The sequence below is a fragment of the Penicillium daleae genome, assembly GCF_028827525.1.
Source record: "Penicillium daleae strain IBT 16125 chromosome Unknown utg000002l_segment0_segment0, whole genome shotgun sequence".
In the NCBI taxonomy this organism is placed as follows: domain Eukaryota; kingdom Fungi; phylum Ascomycota; class Eurotiomycetes; order Eurotiales; family Aspergillaceae; genus Penicillium; species Penicillium daleae.
This window is the reverse complement of record NW_026623150.1, coordinates 2,876,322-2,896,484: the sequence shown is the minus strand read 5'-3', so window position 1 is coordinate 2,896,484 and position 20,163 is coordinate 2,876,322. Positions and strand designations below refer to the sequence as shown.

General features: G+C 52.6%; 8 protein-coding genes across 8 annotated transcripts; 4 read left to right on the top strand and 4 right to left on the bottom strand.

Moving 5' to 3' along the window:
* Positions 1-237: 237 nt before the first annotated feature.
* Positions 238-7,194, bottom strand: N7458_002038 (uncharacterized protein; the record flags this gene model as incomplete). Its single annotated transcript, XM_056905421.1, has 1 exon — positions 238-7,194. One exon carries the CDS (start codon positions 7,192-7,194, stop codon positions 238-240), a length of 6,957 nt encoding a protein of 2,318 aa, XP_056769528.1.
* A 319-nt stretch (positions 7,195-7,513) lies between these two features.
* Positions 7,514-7,798, top strand: N7458_002037 (uncharacterized protein; the record flags this gene model as incomplete). Its single annotated transcript, XM_056905420.1, has 1 exon — positions 7,514-7,798. One exon carries the CDS (start codon positions 7,514-7,516, stop codon positions 7,796-7,798), a length of 285 nt encoding a protein of 94 aa, XP_056769527.1.
* Positions 7,799-8,313: 515 nt separating this feature from the next.
* N7458_002036 (PAPA-1-like domain-containing protein) lies at positions 8,314-9,622 on the bottom strand (the record flags this gene model as incomplete). The annotated part of the gene is made up of 3 exons (XM_056905419.1): positions 8,314-8,571; positions 8,645-8,751; positions 8,815-9,622. 3 exons carry the CDS (start codon positions 9,620-9,622, stop codon positions 8,314-8,316), a joined length of 1,173 nt encoding a protein of 390 aa, XP_056769526.1.
* A 1,061-nt stretch (positions 9,623-10,683) lies between these two features.
* Positions 10,684-11,982, top strand: N7458_002035 (peroxisomal membrane protein PEX14; the record flags this gene model as incomplete). Its single annotated transcript, XM_056905418.1, has 1 exon — positions 10,684-11,982. The coding sequence occupies one exon, from the start codon at positions 10,684-10,686 to the stop codon at positions 11,980-11,982; it is 1,299 nt and encodes a 432-aa protein (XP_056769525.1).
* A 497-nt stretch (positions 11,983-12,479) lies between these two features.
* On the bottom strand, positions 12,480-16,650 carry sec31 (putative protein transport protein (SEC31); the record flags this gene model as incomplete). The annotated part of the gene is made up of 7 exons (XM_056905417.1): positions 12,480-12,524; positions 12,580-12,878; positions 12,938-15,656; positions 15,719-15,805; positions 15,867-16,206; positions 16,263-16,379; positions 16,442-16,650. The coding sequence occupies 7 exons, from the start codon at positions 16,648-16,650 to the stop codon at positions 12,480-12,482; spliced, it is 3,816 nt and encodes a 1,271-aa protein (XP_056769524.1).
* Positions 16,651-17,068: 418 nt separating this feature from the next.
* N7458_002033 (RNA-binding protein) lies at positions 17,069-17,593 on the top strand (the record flags this gene model as incomplete). The annotated part of the gene is made up of 2 exons (XM_056905416.1): positions 17,069-17,389; positions 17,456-17,593. 2 exons carry the CDS (start codon positions 17,069-17,071, stop codon positions 17,591-17,593), a joined length of 459 nt encoding a protein of 152 aa, XP_056769523.1.
* Positions 17,594-17,858: 265 nt separating this feature from the next.
* On the bottom strand, positions 17,859-18,487 carry N7458_002032 (uncharacterized protein; the record flags this gene model as incomplete). Its single annotated transcript, XM_056905415.1, has 5 exons — positions 17,859-17,958; positions 18,087-18,099; positions 18,164-18,226; positions 18,336-18,351; positions 18,428-18,487. The coding sequence occupies 5 exons, from the start codon at positions 18,485-18,487 to the stop codon at positions 17,859-17,861; spliced, it is 252 nt and encodes an 83-aa protein (XP_056769522.1).
* Positions 18,488-18,806: 319 nt separating this feature from the next.
* N7458_002031 (cytochrome c oxidase subunit VIb) lies at positions 18,807-19,485 on the top strand (the record flags this gene model as incomplete). The annotated part of the gene is made up of 5 exons (XM_056905414.1): positions 18,807-18,873; positions 19,086-19,116; positions 19,179-19,260; positions 19,320-19,383; positions 19,451-19,485. The coding sequence occupies 5 exons, from the start codon at positions 18,807-18,809 to the stop codon at positions 19,483-19,485; spliced, it is 279 nt and encodes a 92-aa protein (XP_056769521.1).
* Between the last annotated feature and the right edge of the window lie 678 nt (positions 19,486-20,163).

Here is a 20,163-nt window from a genome sequence, read left to right as displayed (position 1 = left end):
CGCCTTAAACGAGCAGGTCTTGACGAACCTTCATTGAATCTAGTCTATCTTTCAACGGTAACATACTATGCAAATACGGTGCAAATACGATGCATCTCCGTAATAGTTCTGAGTAGTCCAGATTCGTAAAAACCACCAGACGCCAATGCTAAACATGCAACAAACTGAGATTTCATGATCTCAAACAAACAGGAATATATAGCCTTCATCACAAAATAGTCATTTCATCATTCCCTTTCACTGTGGTAGCAAGTTGAACCGCTCGAGCCGGTCTACAAAGTCTGAGACCGCATCTTCAAACACCAATCTCGTTGAATCCCCATTCTCAATCAAGGCACTGACTCCAGGCTCAACAGTGACAAGCTTCGAGTCATGACCAGGGCGGGTGTAATAGTATCTGCCATCATGGAGTGACCAGTTCCGGAGGCAGGACTGATGATCCTCGAATGCAAGGCGACGAGCTGTGGCCAGTTGTGGAGATAAGTCATTAGATGAACTCTCCGACGGAAGCACCAAAGGCGAGAGTTCAGCCAGACCGGTGACACCTGCATTCGAATTCGATTCAGGTTGTAGCGTTGAAACCGCTAAGAAGAATTCCCGGAACCACTCGATGTATGATAGTACACCCTCAGCAGCATCGGTCACCCGGTCGATGTAGTCCACCACGACAAAAGAGGAAGAGATCATATCGATGAGCGCAGTGAGCATGTTTACGACGACGGGATCTTTGAATTGGGCCGTCCGATTGGAGAGAGGGCGGAGTGCTTGATGGGTTGATTGAAACACGGCTTCGAATATTCTCAGGAGGGAGGATACGCAGGAAGAATCCATGGTGTTCAAATTGAACAAGAGGTCCTTGAACACGAGCGAGATGCTTTTAATAATCGGTAAACCAAGCAACCAAGCAGTCGAGTTGCTAAAGGCGAGTTCAATGTATGCTGGGAAGACAGATTGCAGAAGCACAGCTCGAAGGGTTGGCTTGTTGGGCAATCCCGACTCGTAGCTATCCTTCATCGCAGAGTGTAGCTGGCTGACTAGATGGTCGTGTTGACCATCCATAGTGGCTCTCTCTACAATACTCTGAATGAACATGGTCAAGGTCTGCAATTCCTTGTTGGAGGACAACTTGGGCTCGTAGCGCTTCAATTTGGCAACAATGTAACGCGGGTCCGAGGAAGGCAGAGGGAATACGGCCGGGTCCGTGAAGAAGGGATCGACGGGCCGAATATCGCTGGTAAGTTCCTGCAAGAACCGGATGATGCGGTGCACAAAGTCGACATAGGCGCCTTGGGCAGATTCCACGGCTCCGTTGCCGAGTTCTTGATAGTTACTTCGCATCGCGGCCATCAGTCTCTTGAGCATCTCGGAGTAATCTTGTTTGGTGACATTCAAATCTGGACTGTCCAAGGCTTCGAGGCTCAACACATGCTCGCGCATGTTCGACAATATGCTTGATATGAGAGAGATTCGCCGCTGACTGAGTTCTTCGAGGGGGATCGTGTACCGCTCAGTCACTTTGTCCTTTGAGAAAGGGAGGTTCTGTAGCAACGGATCATGGAGGCTCCCATTCAACATTGCCTCAGTGAGACGATGTTGAAACTTTAACATTGAAGAGCGCTCTACTAGGCATGAAATCCACATGCCCATGACCAGGACTCGACTGTCCAAGAGGATACGGCCGTCTTTCTCAATACATCCTGCCAGGAAACGAGGTGTGAACTTCCTCGTCTGGATCGTCTCTCGCAGACTAGCCCAAGACTCAACGCTGACAGGATCCAGGTAATTGTCCCATTGTCTGAGTTTGTGAAAAACCATGAGCTGGGCAACCGATGTCCAGCAATCCACAACACTCGTAAGAATTGCGTCTTCGGGGCAATGGTCCTCACCGAAGCAATTAGAAAGAAGACGGGATACGACAGGATGAAGGATCGTTTCAACATGCTGAACACCTTCACTCGGTGGTTCTGGTTGTATCATGGCATGATCAAGACTCTCGTCCCAGTCAACATCATCAAATTCCTGGCTATCATCCTCCGTTGATACAGCAGTTGTGGGGACCGCTTTGTGAGTAGAAGCACCCAATGCAACGACAGGATCCTTCTGAATGTAAGCCACGATCACCTGCAACGCATCGGAAACGACCACATTCACTCGCGCCAGCTTTGGGTTGAAAAGCCCGAGCAGAGATTCGAAAGGCGTCTTCGAAATCAGGCGCAGGGCATGCTCAATCGAAGGTGCCCGTTCAACAGCAGTCTGCATTCCACTCAGTGCCATGGACAGCAGATTCTCAATCGGTCGCTGATTCTGAGCAATAGTACTTTCAATGAGATGTTGAGAGACTTTCTCGCCATTCTTGCTCTGCGTTTCGATTTCTTTCCGAGCATGTGCGTGTTGCTGTCGAAGCTCACTGACGAAAAAGCTGTGCCAACAAGCAAACGGCTCCAACTCTGACATGTCTTCGTTTGTTGATAGCTTGAAGCGAACAAGCCTTGTCCACGCGCGAAGATTGATGCTGCATGTCTCGTTATGCGAGCTGGCTGGATGAACTAAATCTCGGATGATCTCCACTCGAAAGCGTAACCCTGAAGGGATGACCCAGTACAACGTACAGAGTAGGTCATGATGATTCCTCAAAGCATCAAGATCTTCACGACGTAGAGGCTTCTCTTTCGGGTAGACGCGGCCATGGTTTGGCAACAGTCGCCATGCAAAATTTCGAACCTTCTTGTCGTCATATCGCTCAGACAGGAAGCGTAGACCACTTGCAATGATTTTGAGCAAGGTGTGGAAGCATGGCTCGCCAGGTTGTACCTCCAAGGATGGGTTTTGATCAAGTTCATCGAGAAACGAAGGTGACCCGCGGCTCTCCTCGAGCTTCAAGTTATACAGAGTGTTTTGTGCGAAAAAGTCGTATAGGGTATCAAGTATAGGTCTGCATTCTCTCCACCCCCAGGCATTGATCAAGCGATGACATCTTTGAAACAGCGCTCGGCAGTAACTATTGTACGAGATGGGCTGGGTCGCAGAGTTGGTACCATAATTGTCGAGTGCAGGCGACAAAAGCTTCTTGACAAGCGGCCAGTTGTCATGCACAGCTTTGAACCGGGTCTCTCGACGGGCAATGCCATGATGGTCGATATCATTGAGAGGGAGAAGAGAGAACAGTTGACGCCATCCCATCTCCATGCGACCAACATCCCTCTCGTTGCGAGCGATATTTTTGGTGCATGCATCGGCCTGAAGATCATTGAATATCCCGTTCAGCATGTCCGAGCTGCGGAAAAGTGTCTCAGTAATGAGATAAGCTTCTGCTGTAGGGAACTGTTCACGAAGACCATGCTCTCGCCGCTCGGGCTTCTTGTTCTCCTCGAACAGGCGCCAGATCTCAGAGATCCCTGTCTCAGGCAGGATCAATGCAATGGTGTCTGTAGCACATATCTTGACAAGATTCAAAGCATCGCCGGCAAGGGCATTTCCAACGAGACTGTGAGAGGAAATCTGACGGATCTGATTCGCAAAGAGGAGGTTGTAGCAGGCGATTCGCACGAGACCGGTCTTGTTGTATTCGATCCCAGCGATGAAGGCAGCCAAGGGGTCCCTCAACGAAAAAACTAGCCCCATAGCTCGCGCAACGAAGCCCGTCCGATCCACTGGGTCGATGAATGATAAATGCTCCGTTACATAGGTAATGATCGATCGGTATGCATGCGACGCGGCGGTCAAGCCTGATCCTGCATAATCTGCTGGTGATGACGACGCGCTCTTGTCGATATCTTCCAGAATCATGCTGAATACGGATCCCATTTCCGAAGAAATCCTCTCGTTCCATGCTCCCCATTGCAGCATCCGATCTTTGGCAATTATTGTCGAGAAACCAGCCTCCTTGTCCATGTCTCGCTTTGTTATGTTTAGTGAGTGAGAGAAATCTCCGCTGCCTATAATTGTAGATTCGTGGAAAAAGGTGCCGTCGCGCAAAGGCAGGACCCCAAAGTCGATCGAATAGGAGCGTTGCCAATTGAACATTCCACCCAAGCTGAAGGATGTTAGAGCGGGACCAGAGCGATTGATAGTCGGGGAGTCCGAGTCATCGGAGATCGCTGTGATCAAATCTTGATTCTGCTCAAACTCGTCCGATTCGAGATTTATGCGAGTTGGTCGCTTTTTCTTCAGACGACGGCAAGCAATTTGGGATTTAGGATCCGATGCCGTCCTTGTATCAGTATCTACAGGAGCCACAGAAGACGGTGCCATTAGAGCTGGAGAAGGCGCTGCGCTCTTGTCGGAAATGTACCGATCAAGAGTCAGGCTAGGCTTGAAAGCACGAGACAAATGTTCACGTCGGTAACTTCGATTGAGCAATTTCAAAGAACGACGGAACATGTCTTTCGAAGCGGACGGGTTTGCATTGGGCGCTGCGAGGCTGGTTGGAGCGGGTCTGGGATCGTTTCGCCGTAATGATATTATCGGCATATTCCTCTGAACGATCCACTGGTGACCTCGTCGCTCTGACTGCGCTGGCCGCGCAGGATCAGGATTTGCGTTTGGAGCAACCGCAAGCTCGACAGGAACAGAAGCATCCCTCGTCGAGGCTGGTGCAGGTACTGGTTGGTCGTCATGATCTGAGAGAATCTCGATGTCGGCGGAGGCGAAATGGTTAGTGATACGAGCGTTCCCGACAACAGGTGCAGCACGACAAGCGCCAGAAGAAAGGTTCGATATCCTCTGGCGCTTACGCGGCTTTGATGGAGCTCGAGTGGTCTTAGCTCGTGGGATTGCTCCTCTTTTCCAGTCACGCAAAGATTGATTTGCGTCTGCCGTGTCCACTCTTGAGCTTAGCTGCACGAATTTCCGGGTCGGGCTTTGGCGGCCTTGGTCTCGACGCGATCGAGCTCCTCTTGCGGCGATTCGGAGGAACTGTGGCTGTTCTTTCCGTGGCCGAGCAGCCACGTCAGGAGCATCCAAGATACTCAATCGCGGTGCTGACCTCGACGAAGTCTGCTTCGTTCGACGTCCTCCGTAGGAAGAATCCGTGAGCTTGGTCTGTCTCTGCAAGCGAGCTTTCTTCAGTCGACGTTCGGTTTGACCTGAGCTCTCCTTTGATTTCACCCGTTTTAAGCCTTCTCGCTTCTCGCGGGAACCGGATTGTTTGCGAGCGACGGGTGCAAGCATGTAATCAATCCGATTATCCTCCATAGCGTGTCCAGCTCGATCAAATGCATCTTCTAATTCCAACCTCTCCGCCAATCTTTCCTCCACACTGGTATTGATAGAGACAGACATATTGGTGCCTTGATCATCATCTTCACTTTCATCAAAGTCAGCCAAATCAAACAAAGCTCGACTCGAGCCAGCGTTTGCTCTTCCGGGTTGCGGCTTTCGAGTTATCTTTTTGGCAACACCTTTGCCGTCTATCCTCGTGGGACCATGCCGGTTGCTCTGGTTGGCTTTTTGCTTTTCGGATTGCTCCGCATTAAGCCGAACCCACGATGCAGGGAGAACACCTCGAGTTCTCCGTTGCATTTCCTGAATGCGGCGATCCTCTGCGCTTTCTTCGGGCTCCGACGAGGATTCCCGAGATTCTTCCGACTCTGATTCATCATCAATCTCAATGATTGGGTCTAGGTTGTCCAAGTCCTTTCTAATTTGTTCATCCCCAACCGGTGTCGCCAAATCTGACTCCCCACCAGTGGTTGTAGTTGGAGGTGGTGTGAATTCAAACGGAAATGGGAAATCCGCCAATGCTCGTGGTGTCTTTGAAGACGAGGAGACACTTCTCGAATGTGGCGGGCTGGAAGTGATATCGAATATTGACGGGCCGTGCCGACTATTGGGCGTAGTATTGACGTTGATGACAACTTGAGGTCTGCCATGGGCGTCAGGTGAACGTCTGACTTCACGTAAGGTACCCGAATGTGATTTCTTTCTCCGTTTTTGCGAATGCATCCGGTGGAGTGAAGAGTGGTGCTGATCGCGCTGACGAGTTGACTGCCCAGTCGAATCGTTTTCAGGGCGCCTGGCGGACCTAACCGGCGGAAGAAACTCCTCTGGGGGAGGACTTGACCGGAGTGTATTGGGGTCGAAATCATCCTGCTCCTGGCTTTCATCGGTTGTTGTATTTTGCTGGTTCCGTTCTGCTGGCATGGCCATTCGAACCGGTCGAATGCCTCGTTCTTGCATCAGCCTCTGATACTTGGCCATTTCCAGGGCATATGGATGCAATTGAATCGCATTGCGCTCGCGAAAAGATCTCCGTACTGGTTGAGCTATTTCCGACAAAATATCTTGAGGTATGTCGAAATCTGAGATAACTGGATTCGGATTCTCTGGTTGCGTTACTGCAGAAGCGGCCTCGGTCCCATACTCGTCTGCAGCCGGGTGTGGCGAGTGAAGCGATGATGGAGGCGATGATAATGGAGAATCATCATCAGAGATTGCTTGCAGTGCACCTTCCTCGACTAGTACATTATTGGAGTTCTTGGTTGCAATAGATGCCTTTGGCGGTGGTGGTAAGATGAAGGCGAGCTCGTCCGGAGAAGAGCTTCGCGATCTCCCTATATCACTCGGCAGTTGGTCGTTCGGAGGAATGGAATCTGTGGCAACCTGACACTGCGGGTTTTCGACGGGTATATAGGGTTTCTGGGTCATCTCCTGGCTTTTTGTTTTCCTGCCAGACCTGATTTCCGCCACAGGCGAACTAGGAATATCCCATATATCATCCTCAAGGTCTGCCGGGAATTTGAGAGGTTTATTGGCGTTTGTATTAGGTGTTTTCCTTGCTGAGAGTCGTTTCCCATACGTTCTGGTTGCTTGTCGTGGCTTTGCTGGCTGTTCTTCCAATGAACCAACTCTTGCAGCTTGCTTTGTTGCACTCGTAGTCTCCGAGGGCTGCTTGGTGGGTAAACCGCCCTTGGCTGGAGGCGTTGACACCAAATCCACCAGCTCCTGAGATCCTTCAGCCAATGCACTATCATTATGATCCTCAGTAAGTTCTATCGTATCTCGCAAGTCTGAATCTTCGGCATCCGGAGGACCTTGCTCGGGGTTCGACGTCGTCGTAGGAAGGGGGATATATTCGAGATCGATTTCGTCACTCGCATCATCATTCGCCGATTTGGTCGTATCAAGGGAATCAAAGCCGTCATCCTCGTCTGAGTCTGGGACAAACCCTCGTTTTCGCCATGGTTCCATTTGCATCCTCGGCGGGGATGTCCCATGTCTCTAGGGAGTCATCGAGTTCACGTTGCCAGAATGTGAAACGCGCGCAATCAATTCCTCTCGAGGGAAGACACGAGAACTTGAGGAATCGCAGTGGCCAGCGGGCCTTTGGTTTCGACGTTGGCGTGCAGGGAGTGCTTGACGCGTCGATAAGAGATTAATTTGGGGAGACGCGCCTCTAATCGGGTGTTAATCAGTGGACGATAACACCCGCGAGCGTTGCCCGCAGCATCTCCGAGTCCACCTCTCCCCAACGGTACTTCCATTTGGCATTCTACCTTCTACTCAGACTGCCGCAATGAGTCGCAATTTCTTTCCTGTGATTATGGCAATTGGTGTCGGTGTCTTTACTGGTAACTATCTTCTCCTGTCCCTTCTGCCCTCAATGGTCCTGCGGCCACTGGTCCTGACGTCAAATTTCTCCGCAGGCTACTACACCTTCCAGCCAACTTTCCAACAGATGGCGATCCAAAAGGAACGAACTCCTCAGCAACCACAGTCTACCGGTCAAGCTCAAAAAGGAACCAATGCGCCCTCCGCCACTACCGATAGCTCAAAGCCCGAGGGTCAGGGCAGCAAGTGATCTGGTGCGAGATGCCCGCCACATTTGCCAAGCCGAGTATAGGATGGATGTCGGGCACCCTTCTCAGGGAACATTATGTTATACCCAGAGACGACACTGGATAACTGGCACCAATGAAGTGTCAGGCTCAGCGATGCTAGTGGGAGTTAAGGCGAGCTTCTAGGACGCCGTTTAACCCTCCTGATGGCCATGTATCTGCACAGTCTTCAATTGACACCATCCCCGAGGCCTGTCGACTCTTGGAAGGATCAATCATGGCAGAGGAATTGGGAAGTCCTAAGGGACGCTCTCGATGTTGTACATAAGGAAGTATGATGACCACGAAGTGTTTGAATATATGAATGTATTTTTATCTCAATAGTCACAATCTTCAACGCCACGCCCTCCAAGTTTCAGACAGAGAAGCGCAAACAAGTCCGGCTCTCATCAGGAGATGTAACCCAATTCCCAAGTACCCCCATTGTAGATGGTTTCCAATACGCCCAAAGCCTTTCCAGTCTCGCAAAAGTACAGAATCAAATTTCCTCCACCATTTTGCCATTTCCAGCAATGGGTGCACCGAATAGACGGCCAGCAGGCGTGCCGAGCCACTCCTCTGGCACATTGACCTTACAGCCACTTTGATTGCTGATCCAGCGGGTCATCGTTGGGTCAGCCTTCTCGGGCTCGGCTGGTTCTTGATCGGCGGGCGTGGCTTCTGCTCCCTCAGCGGCGGGTTGTCGACCACGACGCTTGGGTGGCTGTTTGTTTAGAAGGCGGTTGATGGTGTCCATCTTCTTGAGTCAGCACAGTCGTTCAACCAACTGGGGTGAGTGGCAAGCTAATTCGCTGTTGTGTTAATCTTACCTTCTCTTCCTCGTTGCGCTTCTCGCTCAAATTCTTACGTCGGCGGGCCATTTCGGCTCGACGCATCGCACGCTCCTCGGCCGTCAGGTGCTTCTTCACTTGGGGTTCTGTGTGCTTGTTAGCTCTGAATGGCTCTGTGATATAAAGGAATTTCAGAGTAGTGTACTTACCCATGGGAAGTTGTAGGAAATCGTTCCCAAGATTGCCGCGCTGGCGCTTGGTGGTTTTGCCAGTGTTTAAGGCCATCGCATCGCTGTCCATATCATCATCCAGCTCATCTTCTTCATCCTCTTCGTCAAGATCATCCACATTAACCTCTGGAACGGCACTCTCTTCCTGGTCGTCGAGTTCACCCTCAGCATCGGTGTCGGTATCGGAGAGGGCATCTTCGTCTTCATCCTCGTCCACGTCGTCCTCTTCTTCCTCTTCTTCTTCCAACTCCATCTCCTTCTCCTCAACGCTTTTCGCGGCCTTGCCACGGGGTGGGGCGGCTTTCGTGGCTCGCCTTACTGGAGGCTGAGGGGGAACGTCATCCAAGTCGATATCGCCGTCGGCATCAGCGTCTTCGTCATCTTCTTCCCCAGGAGCATCCTCATCATCGACCTCGTCTTCTTCTTGGTCTTCGAGGTCGTCGTCGTCATCGTCATCAGATGTTGGGACTTCCACAATCTTCCTCTTATTGCGACTAGCTCGCGGGCCAGTCACGATGGGATTTTCTTGGAATACATTGACTGTGCGGCGGGCGGCACGGCCACCGGTAGCCTCACGCAACTTGCCAGCGGGCATTCTTACAGTAAGACGGAGAGTTCTGGTAAGCTCTCCGGGTGGATCCTCGGAGGATCGGGAGACTGTCACTGATGCTGGGGTAGCAGCCGTAGAGGCACGAGTGAGTCTCTTAGATCTGGTGCCCATGTTAGCTTCGATATCTTGGGTTGCCTCCACAGAAGCACGAGATCGACGAGAGCGACGAAGCTCCATGGTGTCGATGACGCTCAAATGATTGGAGAGGGCGCAATGAATCAGATCTCCACGCGAAAGCGGGGAGGCCAATAGAGTGGGTGGCAGTACAGGGGAGAGAGCTCCGGTGCTTATTTTGGGATGGTGAGAGTGTGTCAGGAGGGGGGGTCCATCGAACAGGCACGAAGTCCGCCCAAAGTCGTCCGGATGGGAGCTGAGCTGTGCAAACCGGGAAGGTGCAGGCCCTTGGGCTGTCTCAGGCGCCACGTTGGAGATTTCACGAACAAAGCGCCCCTCTCAGCTTCAGGGATCTCGAATGGTCTCCTCCTGGCTGCCGTGTTCCCCGATTTCTCGGACGGACTGGGATGGTGGAAGGGGAATCCAGATGCATGAATGTGGGGGAGTACAAAAGAACAGATATAAGAGGGCGAATTGAGACACTTACTAGTACCTTTTTTTTTCCTTACTCTTCCAAGCTGCCAACCTTCAACGGTCCTGGCGCTGATGCTGAGCGAATGAAGTAATCACCGCCATTCTGCCGGGCGGTCACTTGCGGTATAGGCTTTCGCCCTTTCACAGTCGAGACGGAAGGATGAACGAGATCTTGATGGCTTCGAGATGCGGATTAATTGTAATCCAGAGGATATCGGGTAGCATTGCTTCATTCTATGTCAACATATCTCAGTTTCAATTTCAATTCGGAATTGATACTCGTCTAACCACAGTCCTAGGGCCTTATCGGACGCTCATACTGTAGTGGGATATTCAATATCAGATTATAGCGCACATGATCAGATATGAGAACGCTTTTGATAGATCTAGAGATTCAAACATGTACATAGCAAAATGCTATTTTCTATCATTGCTGTGCTTGTTCCTGGGTCTTGACTCGGTCCTACCTGACCAAGACCCAGGACGGAGCCAGCCGAGTCGGTGCGACAGCCGAGGTTGGGCTCACATGGCCCCAACTCTCAACTGCCCCAAGTCCGGGGAAATGCCATCTTCTCCCCCTGCTCCTCCACCACCTGTTCAACGCATCCTCTCCTTGCATTCTGATCCTCAAAAGTCAGATCATAGACACAATGTCCGATCGTTCATCAAAACCATCATCTATTCCCTCGTGGCAGCAACAGCCAGGTTCCGCTCCAACCGATCAGTCTGCGTCGTCACGACCGCCGAGCTCCGAAGATACGCCTGCATCTACCTCACGACAAGACCTCCTTGACCAAGCGTCTAAGTTCCTAGAGGATGAATCGATTCGCGATGCTTCCACAGATCGTAAAGTCTCCTTCCTCGAGTCGAAAGGTTTGACCTCCGACGAGATCCAACAACTCCTCGGCGTCTCCCGAAACCCGGAGGCGAGCAGTGCCGACTCGACCGCGGCCGAACCCAAGACACAAGAAACACCTTCATCCTCCTCCTCGTCAGATCAATCTGAAGTGTCACCATCTTCTCCTGTTACTACATCTACTTCATCCTCTTCTACCACCATGTCGCAGCCACGCTCGACCCCCGCCACCTCCACAACATCCTCCACCGCAGCACGCGACGTGCCCCCAATTATCACCTACCCCGAGTTCCTCTTCCAACCGGCTAAGCCACCTCCACTAGTGACCATGAGTCGGGTTTTATACACAATCTACGGCGCCGCTGGTCTCGGTGCCAGCATCTATGGTGCTAGCGAATACCTCGTCAAGCCAATGCTGGCAAATCTCACTAGCGCACGCCTCGATCTCGCTAGCACCGCGAAGGAGAATCTGCAAAAACTCAACGAGAAGCTCGAACAGAATGTATCCGTCATTCCCGCACATCTCACCGCGCCCAAGAACAAAGGGACCGAGGAGGGAGACGAAGACTCGAGTGACAGCGATTCCATCATTTCAGACCCGACAGAGCTCTTCCACCGAGACATCGGTACCCAAACCACTCCCGATGTATCGACAACCTCGCTGTCTTCATCTGCGAAGGACCCGGCAGAGACGGCTGCAGATGCGCCCACTATCGCAGTTAACAAACACTTAACCCGCCTGGAGTCCATTCAATCCTCGCTGAAAGAAGTCACCGAGTTTGAGAAGGATTCTAGCACCCTCGATGACTCGATGCGTTCACGTCTCACGGACCTCCACCATTACTTGGACGGATTGATATACGCTGCGCCGAGCTACAACGCGACTACCCCGGCATACGGTGGTCTGTACTCTACAACTACCACTACCGGGTCAGACAGCAGTTCATCAGGAGTGCGCAAGTCCGAGGAGGACGCAATTGCAGCCTTCAAGGCGGAGATTCGGGGTGTCAAAGGTGCGCTGCTGAGCGCCAGAAATTTCCCGGCGAGCCGGGGCGGTCGACTGCCCGGTGGTGTGACTGCGTCGGCAAGGTGATGACCGAGTTTACTTGAAGATTGATTTCATTTCTATCACAGGATAAAGTGTATATAGAGCGAGCGTGGGTTTTGAACAGAAATTCGTATACCACCTATCGTCCTGGACCCTTTGTATCAATGTATCGGATTGAAAACCGAATAAGTAAACCCAATCTACTCATGTTTATTTCATGTCTCGTCTATCTCACATTCTCGCCATGCACGGCTATCCAAAAATCACACCGTTTTAGACAAAATGGAAGGAAAATGAAATAGGGGGGATTTTCTTTTCTCGTGACGCAAGTATTTGATCAGACTAGACCCCCGGGGCACAAACTCAAGAAAACACGCAGGCATTAATAGTAACATGAACAAGGGAAGAAGACGAAAAGATGAGGGTAAACAGAAGAAAGGCGTTATATCAAAGTTCCTATCCATTGTTTCAGCGAGGCATGCATCTTCCTCAAAACAAGGTCATTGATCATGAGCCCCGCTCTATTGAGATTGGAAAGGGCTTCATGGGGTTGCCTTGCTCATGCTGATCAGACGCTTAACACCGACCTGTATTACAATGATTAGTTTGAGACCCAAGGTAGATTTCGATAGGGAGACTTACCATCCAGTTACCACACTCTTCCGTTCGGTTAGTCATAATGTCAAGGTGGATGACACGAGCGGTCTCGTAGTCCTTAGACTGGATAGCACGCGCTAGGTTGGCCAGATCTTCCACGGTGTTGGGCTTGAGCAGATCCTCATTGTTTAGGTGGTCAAAGAGGATGTTCAAGCGGCGCTCGGCGTCGTCAACCTGTGCCTTGAAAGATGAGGGTGCGCGGGCCTTGACACGCTGCATGTCTGACGACAGAATCTCGTACACGGGCATTGCGTTCGGCGGGATATGAGACCGGTCACCAGGGGCTATGATGCGTCAGTTCGGCGAATGTTAACAATGAACATTGCAGGGATACATACGGTACTTGGGAGTCGCGGGGGGTGGGGGAGCGGCCATTTGAGACTGGGCTGTGCCGGGTCTTGATCCTTGGGGGGAGGTGGAACAGGAGCCGAAGCCATGGGGGGAGGCTGGGTAACAGCAGGCCCGCTTGGGGCATATGGGCGTGCTGCCGGAGGAGGTGCCGCCGCGTGTGGAGCGTACGGCGAGGGGCCACCATGGGGAGGAGGCGCCACAGGTGGACGACTTTGCAGTTGCGGGCCAGGGGCCTGGGCAGCCGGGTTTGGAGCATACCGGTTGGTTGGCGGCGGTACGCTAGGCGGAGCGTTATACGGCGATGGCCCACGGTTGATTGACGCAGGTGGGGACATGGTCGAGGTGGGAGGAGACTGGGGCAGAGAAGCATAAGGGTTGACTGGAGGGGGCGGCGACAGCCCGGGTACGCTCGATGCAAGAGGCGACGTCACGCGAGGAGGGGGAGGAGCGCCCGCCTTGGGTGGAGGAGGCACAGATGGCGCACGCTGAGGTCCAGTGGGAGGTGGACCTTGAGCGAGAGGAGGAGACTGGTTAGGGAAGGGAGAGCTGATAGTAGCGGCAGCAGTAGGTGTACCACGACGAGGGGTGGGGACCTTCTTAGTGAAGCCTTCTGGCAGATCGTTCCATGCAGGGAGGCCAGTAGCGGTAGTATACGTGGTGATGGTGTTACCCGGCGACTGAGAGCCTGCGCGGGGAGGAGGCGGCACGACACCGGTACCAGCGGGTTGACCAACGAACGTAGACTGAGGACCGTAGGCAGGCGCTTGCATACCCTGGGTTGGCTGGTATCCAGCTGGCGTGTAGCTACTACGGGGAGCACCACCGAACGAGGCGTACGGGTTGGCAGGCTGAGATGGAGCGGCAGTAGGGGGCGCGAATGCGTTCACTGGTGGGTGTGCGGGAGGAGCGGCAGCGGCAGCAGCGGTGGGCGGCGCATAAGCGTTCTGTGCACCAATGGTGGGAGGCGCTGGTGAGAAGGTCTGCTGAGGCTGGTAAATGTTGGGCTGCTGAGGAAGAGGCTTGAAGCTCTTGGTAGTGGTAGCGGCCTGCACCTTCTGTGGAGCCTGTCTCATCGCCAGATTGATACGGTTGCGAGCCACCTCGGCCTCAGGATGCTTGGCAGGGACAAGGTCGAGGTACTTCTGAGCGATTTGCAGTCGTCCATGGGTAGCAACGACGTCGGCATACTCGATGTACTTCTCGTACAAAGTGCTGAGGCGCCAGTCTGAGTCCTTGTTCTTTTCCTCATCCTGGAACTTGGTGACCTGGCGGAAGATGGTCACTTTCTCGATCAGACCCTGCAGGGCACGAACGTGGATAGAGAAGGTGGAGTTATCCGTGTCACTCTCAATTCCACGTTGCTCATTCTCGCGGAGTTCCTCGACCCAAATGGACACAACCTTCTCAAGCTTGGAACCAGCGAGGAAGCAGAACGAGGCATCCTTGCGCGCAGTCTTGTCACCAGAGTCGCGAATCTGCTCTTCAAGGCGGTCACCAAGCGCCTCGCAGAGGTCAGGGAACTCCTTCTCGTCAGCAAAGGTGCACAGAGCAGCCATAACCTCCTTCCAGTTGGAAAGATCGGCGTTATGGACGACATCCCAGAGGTTCTTGCCAACGATAGAAGCCAGGAGGCGCATGTAGTTAGGGCCACCGGCCTGCTTGGAGAAGTAGTACTCCTGCGCCTTTTCGATACACTTCTGACCGCCGCAGATAGCAATCATGAAGGCATCCGACATGCGGTCCTCGGCGAGGGCCACATCGAGAGCCTTTTCGAACTCGCCGAGAAGCAAGGAGCGGGTGATCTTCTTCTCAGCCTCGGTCTCGGAGCCGTTGAAGATCTGGAAGGGGTTGTTGGTCTGAGCACCCTTTGATGCAGCCAGTTCGGTCAAGAAGTTGTCACTGTCGGGAGTTGCGTCGAACATGGACTGCAGGCGCTTGTGCTTCTTGGCACTGGACTTAGGTTTCTCAGCCACTCCATTGGTCTCTTCATCCTCCTTCTTGCCCAGGCCAAGCTTGGACAAGCTATCAGCAGCTTCGTCGGCCGAATCCTGGAAGCCCAGGTACTCCACTAGACCCTTGCGCGGGTTCTCCGACAGCAAGGCCTGGATGACCTTCCAGTCGGCCTTCTCCTCATCGGTCGAAGCACCAGCAGCGCGAGTCTCGCAGAGACTTCGGAGATCACCCTCCTTCAAAGCAGTCTCAAAGGTTTCGGTAGCGTTACCAACGCTTGAGTCAACTTCAAACGGAGTGATTCTAACCTTGGATGCGCGAGAGCCTTTCTCAGATAGACCAATAGAGACGACGCGGCCACCAAAGCCGAACGAGGCACCACAGGGACGCTCGAGCCATTTAGGGGGCTTGGGAAGAGAGAACTTGGAAACTTGAGGCTGTGTTTGGGCCTTGGCAAAGAAGTCTTCACCGTCCAGAGCCTGGTTGTGGTCGACGATGGCTTGGGAGTTGTCCTTGGTGTTTTGAAGGGTCTGGATGGAGATTCTGCCATCAAAGGAAGCGGTGGCGAAGAAGTTAGGGTTGTGCGGGTTCCAGCGGGTTTGGAAAGTCCAGTTGGTGACAACGGGGAATTCGCCATATGCCTCGCCGGTCTGGGGGTTCCAGCAAATGTTGCGGTTATCTTTACCAGACGAGAGCATGAGATCCGGATCTTGGTCGCACCAAGAGAGCGAAAGCACTCCAGACTCGTGGCCCTTCAGGGTCTATAGGGAATATTCATTAATGCCTCAATCAAATGTGCTTCGAAAATGGACACGACACTTACACGCTCCGGGGCATGAGAGTTTCGCAGATCCCACACATAGATCAGAGGGTCTGACTCGAGAGGAGTGGCCGTGATGAGCTTAGTGGGCTATAGAGAGAGGGTCAGTAACAGCGACATTGTGAACGGTAGCTCCATCAGAGAGTCGCACCTTCGCGGGGTCCCATGCAACAGCGCTGACAGCCTTCCGTCCCATGTTGTTCAGCGTCAGGCTCTCCTTCTTGGTCTTCACATCCCAGACAGTCACGAAGCCGGCGCTGCTACCAGTCACCAGGATGTGTGCAACCTTCTTATTCCAGTCCAAGCATTCGATATCATCTGTGCGAGCAGCAGCCGTGCCGAGTCGGAAGGGATTCTCGACATTGTCTAGGTCGGAAATGAACAGCTCGCCTTTCGCGCCACCAGTGGCCAGGAGGTTGGAGTGCTTGGGATTGAATTGAAGGGCTTTGATGGCGCCGGAGTGTTTCGTAGTCCTTGAGATCAATGCATCGCTAGATCTTGGTCAGCGAACGTGTCTCTAGACAATTAGTATGTGAATGCCACCCACCTAGATCCAGCGAGCAGCTTATCGGCGTTCCACAGATCCAATGAACCATTCTCCAAACCACCTGCGATGACACCGCGCTTGGTATCATCAAACTCCGCCCAGGCCAGATCGTTAAACCTAACAGACCCTCGAGGTCAGCACATACGAACGATCACGGAGCTTCAGGGACGACAACATACCCAGAGTCGGTATCGATCTTAGCTACAGGCCGTAGCTCTTCACTGACATCTTGGCGATCCAGACTTAGATCCCAAAGCTCAAGGCATGTCTTATTCGAGAAATCGACGTCGACGGCACCCGCCCGGGTTCCGGTAGCAATCAATGGTGATGCAGCCCCAGGAGACCAGGCAAAGGTGGCCGTCCTTGGGATCTCCCGCAGACGGACCATGTTAGCGGGGAGGGATGTTTGTGGTGGTGAAATCAAGACCAAGACAAATCAAGGATCCAATATAAGCAGTGAATGTAAATCCCACCCCTGTACAGAATTGACAACGGGGGGGTGTGATGCTCGACTGGCCGCAGTAAACCAAGTGGCCTCCTGGACTTGGAGGGACCGGGGAACCCGCGCTAAACCCTTTTAGGCCCTCGCCAAAACACCCCCGAGGCTTGACGCACGTGATATCAAGTTCTCTTTCGTGGGCATGCAACCTGACGTGGGACGAACGAGCACAACCAGCACCTTGAGACTATCTCCTACCTGAATTGCCAGGCTCCAGTAATAATCTTGTGTTGCGGTCTACACTTTCTGTGTTTTATCGGCTCCCCGAAGAATCCCTGAGCTCCAATATCGAATTCCAACGAACACCATGAGCGAAAGTACTAGGCTCAAGAGCACGGTCTACGTGGGCGGTCTCGATCAGGCCGTGACAGCGCAGACTTTGGCGGAAGCATTTGTGCCCTTTGGAGAAGTTGTCGACATCACTTTGCCCAAGGCAGACGCGCCCAACTCCGGCGACTCGCACCGCGGCTTTGGATATGTCGAATTCGATCTTCCCCAGGACGCCAAAGAAGCCATCGACAACATGGATGGCAGCGAGATCTATGGACGCACAATCAAGGTTGCAGCCGCAAAGCCTCAAAAGGATGCCAACGAGGGACTGGGCAGCAAGACCGCCATCTGGGAGCAGGTACGTGGGGCAATGTATTCTCTCTTGATATGGTTGCACCATGACTAACCGTGCATTTCTCTACAGGAGGGCTATTTGGCCAAGTACGCTGTCGATGAGGAGGACAGGCAAGCAGCCGAAGAGGCTCGACAGGCTAGCAACCGGCCCCAAGACCCGATGCAAGGCCTGGAGCAGCTGGACGTTGCAGGGCCTAAGCCCGAATGAATTACACTCTAATGATGGGCACGATCATAACGAAAGACCACGAATGACAATACAATTTGTCGAGAAGACACGCTCGAGGGTTTCCCCTCCGCAGAAAGCCGGGATATGTACACAAGATCCGGTTCCGAGCACGACTGGACTTTTTTTTGGGAGTTCTCCTAACTTTCTTACCGGAAATCAACCCGACTCAAACAAATACATGCGGCAAGAGGTTATAAAGGGTGGGATCGCATTCTCAGGAGCTCAGATAAACAGGATGGTACATTTAGTGATCGCGGCTCTCGGGGCTGTTGCGGTAGAGACGCAGGGTCTTGTCGGTCATGAGCTTCTTGGTGCTCGAGTAAATGGCAGCACCGATGGCAACGCTAGACAATGTTGTTAGCATGGGAATCGGTCCGAAACCTCGACTCTGGACGATTGCTGGACGGGGAGGAAAATTCGGGTATATAGGTCGCGGATTCGGGCGGGCATGTGATATCAAACAGAAACGTACCCAAGAACGATACCTAAATGTCAAACATGTATTAGACAACATTCCATCGCCGTAGATGTCCATTATAGAAGACTTACCAAGAGGGATCAGCTCGGGAGGACACTTCTTGATCATGCGCAGACGCTGGGAGATGGTGTGGGCTATATGCGACCGGTCAGTTCAATAGTCCCTTCCAAAACCCATCCAATGGACCATTTCAATCAATGGCTCCACGAAAGGCCGTGCTGTCGTGGGGGAGGGTAGTCGTACCGCTCTGACCCTCCTTCTGTAGACAGGAGTTAGCATTAGCCGAAACGGATCGTATGACCAGCCGACCGAGGACGGCGATAGGAGTCACTTACGGGGATGGGGCTGTAGAAGGCCCGCGAGGGCTGCATGCGCAGGACACGAGAGGGGTACATGGCGACGGACAAGACAGGCTTGGGAGTAGTCAAAGGCTGCGGGAGGCCGAAGAGAAGGGGAGTGGGATGGAGGACGAGGTGACGGGCAAGCTTTCCAAGAACGTCGCTCTCAGTGGCTCGGGTGTTTTGGGAAAAGCGAGACGCTCAGTGGCTCTCGCTTGACCGCCCGCGGTGGTACCCGGCACGAGCAGCTTCGATCACCCAACGTCCGTTCTTTGCCCTCCTCCTACCTCCCTCTCCTCCACTCTCCAATCCACACCCCGCAAACCCTCCATTCTTCTTCTCTTGTGTTCTTCTGCAGAAGCTACACATCGTCAAAATGGGTGCCATTCCGGAAGTCGACCCCGACGAGCCCGTCGAGACCAAGCCCTTCAAGTTCGTCACTGGTAAGTCTACGCAACACTCCCCCCTCCCCTATGAAAACTGGGGTCAATTGCCCTGCGGAAGAGTCAATGGCTAATTTTTCGGCAGCTGGTACGTCTATAAACTCGGTTTCCATATAATATCAGCTCGCGCTCGAGATACGATTTCGGGCGGGCCTCTCCCGATCAGACTGGGATATATGGTCAGACTAACATTTTGCCGCACGCGATCGCAGGCTATGACGCTCGCTTCCCCCAGCAGAACCAGTACGTCACACGTCAAAACCACATACTCATTTCATTTCTAACGCCAAAGTTCCGTCTCATAGGACCAAGCACTGCTGGCAGAACTATGTCGACTACTACAAGTGTGTCAACGCCAAGGGCGAGGACTTCCGCCCATGCCGTCAGGTATCATCAAACTCCACGCCAATAAACAGGCCCGTTGCAAATTCTGACATGTATTGCAGTTCTACCACTCCTTCCGCTCTCTCTGCCCCAAGGCCTGGACCGACCGCTGGGACGCTCAGCGCGGTACGTATCATACGATCCTCGGTTCAAATCCCACGGGTATACTAACTAATATCTTCGGTTCTTACAGAGGCTGGCAACTTCCCCGCTCACCTCGACAAATAGATAGCCAACGGCAGATTTGCGTTGGTTAGACTGGGCTTCTTCAAATGTTGTGTATTGACAAAGTTCCAATGTACTCTACCTGGTCGCACGGGGATACATTTCCTTTCTTCCTGGATGTAATCATCTGATCTACCGGAGAAAGGGTGTTTATAAGTCGCCGTTTTGCAAAGAGAAACGTGTTTCATTAGCTGACACCTCCGCTTCCGAAGTAAACCGCTTGCCTTTCAAGTAGCAAAGTTCAAGTAGACGTCACTGTACACTCCTGGCTGCATGTAGTGATACGATTTTGGCGCAGCAAGATGAAATCACATGTCTTCGCACTCTCTGGGATGATCAGTAGATTTTCTTGGACCCCAAGCTTGGTATCTTCTGAGCTTGTCATGTACCCTACAAAGCTTTATCAACACATCCTAGTCTTGTCTCGTGTCTCGAACATCTCGAACATCCCAAATACTACTATCCAAGACTCAACTATCAGCAATTTCAAAGTTTTTCGCCTCGACGCTCCTTCATGTCAGTGTCATGTCGAATGAAAGTTTACATTTCCAAAACCCAATTGTTCCTCGCGGAAATAGTCTGCATGCGATTCAGGGTGTATCTATGTCTATATGATTTCAGTCTTCCGTGTGAAAAATAATGCGAAATCCTCGACACCCTGGACATAGGACCGGGTCAGAT